The 11177-nt window shown below is 46.1% G+C and overlaps 1 protein-coding gene across 1 annotated transcript; it reads right to left on the bottom strand.

Annotated features, from left to right (window-relative positions):
• Positions 1–305: 305 nt before the first annotated feature.
• Positions 306–10928, bottom strand: LOC139401253 (hepatocyte growth factor-like; the record flags this gene model as incomplete). Its single annotated transcript, XM_071145630.1, has 7 exons — positions 306–603; positions 763–905; positions 1879–1985; positions 2162–2299; positions 4222–4296; positions 10487–10601; positions 10893–10928. Coding segments are annotated over 7 exons (842 nt in total), but the record flags the coding sequence as incomplete, so codon positions are not given.
• Positions 10929–11177: the final 249 nt, after the last annotated feature.

The following is an 11177-nucleotide window of genomic DNA, read 5'->3' on the forward strand; positions in this document are numbered from 1 at the left end:
CAGGGTAGCCTAGTGGTTAGAGCGTTGGACTAGTAACCGGAAGGTTGCGAGTTCAAACCCCCGAGCTGACAAGGTACAAATCTGTCGTTCTGCCCCTGAACAGGCAGTTAACTGTTCCCAGGCCGTCATTGAAAATAAGAATTTGTTCTTAACTGACTTGCCTGGCTAAATAAAGGTAAAATAAAAAAAAAAAAAAAAAATAAACAGTGCTGTGGTCAGTCCTGAATGCTCCACCCCTCCTCTTGCAGGCTAGTGGTACAGTCCTGAATGCTCCACCACTCCTCTTGCAGGCTAGTGGTACAGTCCTGAATGCTCCACCACTCCTCTTGCAGGCTAGTGGTACAGTCCTGAATGCTCCACCACTCCTCTTGCAGGCTAGTGGTACAGTCCTGAATGGAGCGGTTTGGTCTGTGCTTCTTCCAGTAGTTTTTCCTCCAACCTGGAGTAGTGTATGAAGACTTTGTGGATCCACCCCGAGTAGTAGGCCACATTGACGAAGATGGCGGGCCGCCGGGCCAGGGCACAGCCCCGGCCGTGGATGCTCACGCCCACGATGACTTTGCTCTCTCGCTCCTGACACACCAATGGGCCACCATAGTCTCTCTGTGAGGGACAAACCAATAGCAGGTTAGCGTGGTACTCATGCAGCCAATCGAAAGGCATTATGGTAGATATACTAATAGCTTGAAGTAATAACTGAGTCACACAATGTCGAGTCAATGCATGTTTCAGATAATTTAGAGTAATGTTTATGACGCTCACCTCACACACTCCCTGGTCTTTCCTGCCCCCGGCACACACTTTGCTGTCGGTGACAGGCAGGGTTTTGTTGTGGAGCTCAGAACACCAGTCGTTACTGACCATGGGCAGACTCACAGCTTTCAGTGCCCCCTCATATCCTGTCCCTGAACAGGAAGTAGCCGGAAATAAAGCAGGAAACAGTCAGTCTACTGTCCAAACACCATTTCACCATGTTCCAAACCTATAACCCTAGACAACATGTTTGTCTATATGGTGTCATTGTGGGGGACTTTACTCACACATTCGACACATGATTTCCTAAGGCCTCTTTTCCAAATATCATGGATCTCTTGATCCAATACCCCCCAATCTCTTCACCACACCATAGCATGAAACAGAGGTCATACAGAACACACTTAGTGGCCAGTTTACTAGGTACACCCATCTAGTACCCGGTCAGAACCCTTTTGCCTCCAGAACTGCCTCAATTCTTTGGGGAATTGGAAACATTGCTCAATTGGTATCAAGGGACCTAAAGTGTGCCAGGAAAACGGTCTCCACACCATTACACCACCACCACCAGCCTGTACCGTTGACGCCAGGCAGGATGGGGCCATGGACTCATGCTGCTTACGCCAAATCCTGACTCTGCCATCAGCATGACGCAACAGGAACCAGGATTCATCTGACCAGATGATGTTTTTCCACTCCTTATTCACCAGTGTTGGTGATCGCGTGCTCACTGGGGACGTTTCTTCTTGTTTTTTGTTTGTTGCACCATTCTCAGTAAACCCTAGACACTGTTGTGGGTTAAAAGCCCAGGAGGCCAGCCGTTTCTGAGATACTGGACTTGGCAGGCCTGGCACCAACAATCATACCATGCTCAAAGTTGCTTTGGTCACTCGTTTTGCCCATTCTAACGTTCAGTCAAATAGTAACTTTATATAGCAAGCCACGGCCACGTGACTCACTGTCTGTAGGAGCAAAACATTTTTGTGAATGGGGTGGTGTACCTAATAAACTAGCCATTGAGTGTATATAGATAATAAGACACCACACAGGGATAAGACACCACACAGGGATAAGACACCACACAGGGATAAGACATAACACAGGAACAGTCATGTAGGGCAGTACCTTTGGTCTCTCCCCAGCCGTACATGAGACAGTTGGTTCCATCTGTGACCCCACAGCCTGCTACTGGGAGCTGGATGGTGAAGGCATGCTCAGAGAGAGGGGCAGGCCTAGGCGTGGACACATAAACACATGAATGAATAAATAAATGGTTGCTGTGCCTACAATGTATGATTGAGAAGGAATTCATGGATGGATTGATTGATTATATTTTTAAAATGTATTTTACCAGGTAAGTAAAATGGCTGGCTGACTGTCTCACTGAATGAATGAATGCTATTCTTACTTGGCCAGTTTGAGCAGGGCCAGGTTGGATCCCTCCGGGCCACAGACCACGTGTGCGATGCGGAGCCTGGGGTGGTCCAAGGACGAGTTGAGGTGAAGGAGGCCCACCTGTACACTGTACTCACTCAGGTCTGGAACACTGAGGACCACAGAGACTACTGTCAGACACATTCCAAATAGGGTTGACCACACATTGACTAGTCAGTATAAACTGAACATAGTATAAGAGGTATAAGCTGAAGAAAAGATTGGCCACAGCTTGTCTAAACACTATAATACAATATAGTAAAATACAGTACTGCAGTATTCTACTCTATTCTCTGTATGAACACGTATCATTGGCCACATACTAACCACAGCTACCAGCATCACTAAACTGACAATAGACTATAGACTATAGAACGCCTCAGCATGCACTCTACAAACTCACTCAATCTGGCTCCTCAACTAACTGTGTTCAATGACCCACATTCAACACATTGCATAGTCAGCAACAAGCTACTGAACTAATGCTGATGCCAATGGCCACAGTCTTGATGGAAGGAAGGTTCTGTAATGTCGGCATGAGGAGTACAGCTAAACCACTCACTAGGAGTACAGCTAAACCACTCACTAGGAGTACAACTAAACCACTCACTAGGAGTACAGCTAGACCACTCACTAGGAGTACAGCTAAACCACTCACTAGGAGTACAGCTAAACCACTCACTAGGAGTACAGCTAGACCACTCACTAGGAGTACAGCTAAACCACTCACTAGGAGTACAGCTAAACCACTCACTAGGAGTACAGCTAAACCACTCACTAGGAGTACAGCTAAACCACTCACTAGGAGTACAGCTAAACCACCCACTAGGAGTACAGCTAAACCACTCACTAGGAGTACAACTAAACCACTCACTAGGAGTACAGCTAAACCACTCACTAGGAGTACAGCTAAACCACTCACTAGGAGTACAGCTAAACCACTCACTAGGAGTACAGCTAAACCACTCACTAGGAGTACAACTAAACCACTCACTAGGAGTACAGCTAAACCACTCACTAGGAGTACAGCTAAACCACTCACTAGGAGTACAGCTAAACCACTCACTAGGAGTACAGCTAAACCACTCACTAGGAGTACAACTAAACCACTCACTAGGAGTACAGCTAAACCACTCACTAGGAGTACAGCTAGACCACTCACTAGGAGTACAGCTAAACCACTCACTAGGAGTACAGCTAAACCACTCACTAGGAGTACAACTAAACCACTCACTAGGAGTACAGCTAAACCACTCACTAGGAGTACAGCTAAACCACTCACTAGGAGTACAGCTAGACCACTCACTAGGAGTACAGCTAGACCACTCACTAGGAGTACAGCTAAACCACTCACTAGGAGTACAGCTAAACCACTCACTAGGAGTACAACTAAACCACTCACTAGGAGTACAGCTAAACCACTCACTAGGAGTACAGCTAGACCACTCACTAGGAGTACAGCTAAACCACTCACTAGGAGTACAGCTAAACCACTCACTAGGAGTACAGCTAAACCACTCACTAGGAGTACAGCTAAACCACTCACTAGGAGTACAACTAAACCACTCACTAGGAGTACAGCTAGACCACTCACTAGAATACCAAGCATGAACGATAAGAATGTGTTAGGAGCTTAACACAGTCTAGATGGGGAGGAAACAGTTCAGGTCTTATCTGATTGACAGACTTGGGGGAAAAGAGAGGAAGGGAAGAGGGAGAGAGGGAGAGAGAGGAGGTGGTAGATGGAAGAGGGAGGGATGGAAAGAGTAGTAGGGAGAGGGAAAGATTGAGACAGAGTTGGAGGAAGAGGAAGAATAAAGAACTGGTAGAGAAGCAGAGAGAACGAATAATACAGACTCCCCAGGTCTTTGTTTTAACTCTGTTTCCATTCAACCTCTATCCCCTCTCTCTTCTTCTCCCTATGCCTCCTGTTTCTCACCTCTCTCTTCTTCTCCCTATGCCTCCTACTGTCTCTCACCTCTGCTTTGAATGAGGGAAAAAAGGAAGTGAGAAAAAGATGGATGGAGAGATTACCAGGAGGAGAAGCACTGTTGATCCGTCAGCACCCATTCCTCTCGGATCAGCGAGCCCCCGCACCAGTGAGTGTTCCTGGGTAGGGAACAGGACATCATGATGAGCTTAGTCCCATGCTCTATAGACGCTGTTTGTACTGTATCCAACTCTTAATAAAAAAATACAGAAAATAAATATGTTTTACAGTCACACAGGTGCAGTGAAATGGGTTGTTTTACAGGGTCAGTCAAAGGAGTAAAGCACCCAAGAGAAATTAGGGTTAGGTGCCTTGCTTAACGACACAGACAGATTTTCCACCTTGACCTTTCGGTTACCGGCCCAACGCTCTAACTGCTAGGCTGTCTGCCGCCCTCTTCCATCCATGTCAAGTCATACAGTCAAACCTTGCAGTCCTCCTCAACATCTGGACATTCTTTCATAATGTGTATGGATCTGTCTCAAACAGCACCCCATTCCCTATTTAGTGCACTACCTTTGATTAGGGCCAATAGGACTCTGGTCAAAAGTAGTGCAAATAGGCTGAGATTTGGGACGAAACTTGTGAGGAGTAGATGGATCGTTATCCTGCATGGCACCAATAGAAAAGTTGGCATAAACACAGAGCAGAGATCACCAAAAGGTTGATTGTGATCGACAGGTCCAGGGCCGGACAGGAACAATAATTAGTCTCTGGTATTTTATCTACACCAGCCCACATCACAGCGCATGTCACCGACTCAGCCCCTCCCCGTCGGGCCACCAGCTATGCAGAAACACACCATACCCCCTACACCCTGACCCAACACACCCTACCCCCTACACCCTGACCCAACACACCCTACCCCCAACACCCTGACCCAACACACCCTACCCCCTACACCCTGACCCAACACACCCTACCCCCTACACCCTGACCAAACACACCCTACCCCCTACACCCTGACCCAACACACCCTACCCCCTACACCCTGACCAAACACACCCTACCCCCTACACCCTGACCCAACACACCCTACCCCCAACACCCTGACCCAACACACCCTACCCCCTACACCCTGACCCAACACACCCTACCCCCAACACCCTGACCCAACACACCCTACCCCCTACACCCTGACCCAACACACCCTACCCCCTACACCCTGACCCAACACACCCTACCCCCAACACCCTGACCCAACACACCCTACCCCCTACACCCTGACCCAACACACCCTACCCCCTACACCCTGACCCAACACACCCTGACCCAACACACCCTACCCCCTACACCCTGACCAAACACACCCTACCCCCTACACACCCTACCCCCTACACCCTGACCAAACACACCCTACCCCCTACACCCTGACCAAACACACCCTACACCCTGACCCAACCCCCTACACCCTGACCCAACCCCCTACACCCTGACCCTACCCCCTACACCCTGACCCTACCCCCTACACCCTGACCCAACACACCCTACCCCTTACACCCTGACCAAACACACCCTACCCCCTACACCCTGACCCAACACACCCTACCCCCTACACCCTGACCCAACCCCCTACACCCTGACCCAACCCCCTACACCCTGACCCAACCCCCTACACCCTGACCCTACCCCCTACACCCTGACCCAACACACCATACCCCCTACACCCTGACCCAACACACCCTACCCCCTACACCCTGACCCAACACACCCTACACCCTGACCCAACACACCCTACACCCTGACCCAACACACCCTACACCCTGACCCAACACACCCTACACCCTGACTCATTTTTACTGTGGATATTGATACTTTTGTACCTGTTTCCTCCAGCATCTTCACAAGGTCCTTTGCTGTTGTTCTAGGATTGATCTGTACTTTTCGCACCAAAGTACGTTCATCTCTAGGAGACAGAACGCGTCTCCTTCCTGCGGTATGACGGCTGAGTGGTCCCATGGTGTTTATACTTGCGTACCATTGTTTGTACAGATGAACGTGGTACATTGCCCCCAAGGATGAACCAGACTTGTGGAGGTCTACAATTTTTTTCCTGAGGTCTTGGCTGATTTCTTTTGATTTTTGATGATGTCAAGCAAAGAGGCACTGAGTTTGAAGGCAGGCCTTGAGATACATCCACAGGTACACCTCCAATTGACTCAAATGATGTCAATTAGCCTATCAGAAGCTTCTAATGCCATGACATAATTTTCTGGAATTTTCCAACCTGTTTAAAGGCACAATCAACTTAGTGTATGTAAACTTCTGACCCACTGGAATTGTGATACAGTGAATTATGAGTGAAATAATCTGTTTGCAAACAATTGTTGGAAAAATTACTTGTGTCATGCACAAAGTAGATGTCCTAACCGACTTGACAAAACTATAGTTTGTGAACAAGAAATTTGTAGAGTGGTTGAAAAACAAGTTTTAATGACTCCAACCTAAGTATACGTAAACCTCCGACTTCAACTGTATGTAAAAAATAGCACTGGAGATAAAACAAACCACTATAACTGTTCCTCTGTCTGGAGATAAAACAAACCACTATAACTGTTCCTCTATCTGGAGATACAACTCACCACTATAACTGTTCCTCTGTCTGGAGATACAACTCACCACTATAACTGTTCCTCTGTCTGGAGATACAACTCACCACTATAACTGTTCCTTTGTCTGGAGATAAAACAAACCCCTATAACTGTTCCTCTGTCTGGAGATACAACTCACCACTATAACTGTTCCTCTGTCTGGAGATACAACTCACCACTATAACTGTCCCTCTGTCTGGAGATACAACTCACCACTATAACTATTCCTCTGGAGATACAACTCACCACTATAACTATTCCTCTGGAGATACAACTCACCACTATAACTATTCCTCTGGAGATACAACTCACCACTATAACTGTTCCTCTGTCTGGAGATACAACTCACCACTATAACTATTCCTCTGGAGATACAACTCACCACTATAACTGTTCCTCTGTCTGGAGATACAACTCACCACTATAACTGTTCCTCTGTCTGGAGATAAAACAAACCACTATAACTGTTCCTCTGTCTGGAGATACAACTCACCACTATAACTGTCCCTCTGTCTGGAGATACAACTCACCACTATAACTGTCCCTCTGTCTGGAGATACAACTCACCACTATAACTGTTCCTCTGTCTGGAGATAAAACAAACCACTATAACTGTTCCTCTGTCTGGAGATACAACTCACCACTATAACTGTTCCTCTGTCTGGAGATACAACTCACCACTATAACTGTTCCTCTGTCTGGAGATACAACTCACCACTATAACTGTCCCTCTGTCTGGAGATACAACTCACCACTATAACTGTTCCTCTGTCTGGAGATAAAACAAACCACTATAACTGTTCCTCTGTCTGGAGATACAACTCACCACTATAACTGTCCCTCTGTCTGGAGATACAACTCACCACTATAACTGTCCCTCTGTCTGGAGATACAACTCACCACTATAACTGTCCCTCTGTCTGGAGATACAACTCACCACTATAACTGTCCCTCTGTCTGGAGATACAACTCACCACTATAACTGTCCCTCTGTCTGGAGATACAACTCACCACTATAACTGTCCCTCTGTCTGGAGATACAACTCACCACTATAACTGTTCCTCTGTCTGGAGATACAACTCACCACTATAACTGTTCCTCTGTCTGGAGATACAACTCACCACTATAACTGTCCCTCTGTCTGGAGATACAACTCACCACTATAACTGTCCCTCTGTCTGGAGATACAACTCACCACTATAACTGTCCCTCTGTCTGGAGATACAACTCACCACTATAACTGTCCCTCTGTCTGGAGATACAACTCACCACTATAACTGTCCCTCTGTCTGGAGATACAACTCACCACTATAACTGTTCCTCTGTCTGGAGATACAACTCACCACTATAACTGTTCCTCTGTCTGGAGATACAACTCACCACTATAACTGTCCCTCTGTCTGGAGATACAACTCACTACTATAACTGTTCCTCTGTCTGGAGATACAACTCACCACTATAACTGTTCCTCTGTCTGGAGATACAACTCACCACTATAACTGTTCCTCTGATGGCTCGCTCATCACAGCAAAACAGGCACATGGCAGACACTTTCACTACAGGATTCATGAGGATAATGTAAAGCACTTTACTGTTTGACCAAAACATGGTTTTAGACGCCCCCCCAAAATAGGACATTTTGAGCGAGGTGACAATGTAGAATATGTTCTTTCTACGTTCATAAGCACCCTTTTTGTTTTTTATGATCCATGATCTTGGCTGTCTACCTCATGGTTTCCCAAACTCGGTCCTGAGACACATGTTGGTTTTTGCACAGCTGGTTGAAATAATCACAGCTTTATGATGAGTTGGTAGTGCTAGGGCAAAAACCAACATGTTCACCCGGGGAGGAGCAGGTCTCTTTGTTGATGCCGCGTTTGACTTTGAATATGAGTTTTTGTGACCGTAGCACAGCCAATCAGAAAACCGGGCTGGCCCATCTTGGTAAAGGGGCCACTGTATAAAAAATTAATTGCACAAAAATCTGTTAACAGGCCCATGGGCCGATGGCCATGTCACTTTTTCTGTTTTTATTTTTGATAATACGTGTCCATTTCGACCAAAAACTGGTCCAGCCCATGTGGCATTTGCCAGAATTGCCAGATGGCCAATTCGCCCCTGGACTGGTCGATCTCCAAGGCATTCCTTGGACTGTTTTTAATAGGTTCATGTTGAATAGGGTTTTGTTTTTTAAAGTCATATTTAAAACTGAATCTGAGGGGTAGATCTCAGCCTGCATTTTGACTCAGAAAGTGATCTTGGCTCAAAAAAGTTTGGTCACCACTGACATAGAGTTTGACTCTAAGTAATGAGAGATGGAAAAGGGTTCCAGAGCAAAAAGCGGATAAAAACAGTACCAGAACTATATTGATTGATGTTGAAGTATCCAGTAACATGGGTAGTTTGACCATGGAAGAATGCATATGCTCAGCAGCCAATCATTTTGTCTCTGTGGTTTGTTTTTTGTTATTATTTCATTTTTTGTCAAGTGTCCAAGTTTAACATGCCTATGTTACATGAGTCTTCAACTTCCATCAATGTTTTTATATTCATGTCTTCCCTCTATTTGTCTTTGAACAGAAGGATGCAGATACAGCACATAAAACACATGGGCATGTTAAGTCTTTCATACGACAAAGTTCACTAAACTCTTAGAAAAGAAAGGTGCCATCTAAAACCTAAAAAGGGTTCTTCAGAAGCAGAACCATTTTTGGTTCCAGGTAGAACACTTTTGGTTCAGGGTAGAATCCTTATGGGTTCCATGTAGAACCCTTTCCACAGAGGGTTCTACATGGAACCCAAAGGGGTTGTACCTGGGACCAAAAAGGGTGCTCCTACGGGGACAGCTGAAGAACCTTTTTGGAACCCTTTTTTGTAAGAATGTACAGCTGTGTTCTAGCACAAACATAGAGCTGCCAAAACGAATACACTTTAAGGACTTCATCTTCAGAGCAATAACAAAATGGCACTTTGCTGAAAAGTGTTTAGCGTAAAATGATAAAGCAGGAGCACTTGTTTGCCTTGCAAACCGACAGAAGACTCAAACTAGGTGTACCATGCTTATGTGATGAGTCACTTGGCCTGAGACCTCAATGCCTAGACTCCAGCTCAGCTGGCTGACCTAAGACACGTTAGCTCCCATAGCTAATGCCTTTTAGCTCTATTGGCTAACACTGTCCTGCGCAAGAGACATGGGTTCAAACCCAGATTAGTCACGCATTCCGTAGTGGTGTTTCTGTGCATTCCGTAGTGGTGTTCCTGTGCATTCAGTAGGGGTGTTCCTGTGCATTCAGTAGGGGTGTTCCTGTGCATTCAGTAGGGATGTTCTTGTGCATTCAGTAGCGTTGTTCCTGTGCATTCAATAGTGGCGTTCCTGTGCATTCAGTAGTGATGTTCCTGTGCATTCAATAGTGGCGTTCCTGTGCATTCAATAGTGGTGTTCCTGTGCATTCAATAGTGGCGTTCCTGTGCATTCAGTAGCGTTGTTCCTGTGCATTCAGTAGTGATGTTCCTGTGCATTCAATAGTGGTGTTCCTGTGCATTCAATAGTGGTGTTCCTGTGCATTCAGTAGGGGAGTTCCTGTGCATTCAGTAGGGGAGTTCCTGTGCATTCAATAGTGGTGTTCCTGTGCATTCAGTAGGGGAGTTCCTGTGAACTTAGTAGGGGTGTTCCTGTGCATTCAGCGATGGTGTTCCTGTGTAGAGGAGGGCTCTTACCCTTTCTGGATGCTGACAACCCAGCTACCATCCTTAGCCTTGTGGACCTGGGCCCCTCCAACAATCCGGGTGGTCTTGTGGATGAAGCAGGATGTCTTAGACACGAGAGAGATGCCTTGGGGTAAGAGAGAAGACAATTCTGGGTTAGACTCTGGGGAAATATTTTAACTTTCTATTATTACTGAAGAAGAGAGTATACTTGGTCCAGGGTCAACTACATTGAACGGCAGCGGGAGTGATCAGTTATCCAGCCAAGCATGAACCCTGGTAATAAATAAACTGTACAGCTATAAGAGAAAGTTAGGAATAGAGAGAGAGAGAGAGAGAGAGAGAGAGAGAGAGAGAGAGAGAGAGAGAGAGAAGGTGAATAGTAAGCAAGAGAATGCTACATTAATATGACACTCACTTCTTGGGTGGGCAGAGATGTTCGGAGACTTATCACCTGAAACAAAACAATTCAACAATTCAACACACGGACCTCACAAAGACAGGACATGACATATTTCACATGAACTCACTCAACATTAACATACAAAGCACGCAACCTCAACTCCCCTCTTCAAAACTATTCCAACCATTTAGTCCTAGCTCAAATTATCTCTGCATCTATCTGCATTGCAGTTGGGCGGCTATATTGAATTGAACCCACAGCAAATACATTTCCTCCAGTCAAGCTCCCAAAAACTTTACG

The sequence above is a fragment of the Oncorhynchus clarkii genome, unplaced genomic scaffold (genome assembly GCF_045791955.1).
Source record: "Oncorhynchus clarkii lewisi isolate Uvic-CL-2024 unplaced genomic scaffold, UVic_Ocla_1.0 unplaced_contig_2519_pilon_pilon, whole genome shotgun sequence".
Taxonomy (NCBI): Eukaryota; Metazoa; Chordata; class Actinopteri; order Salmoniformes; family Salmonidae; genus Oncorhynchus; species Oncorhynchus clarkii.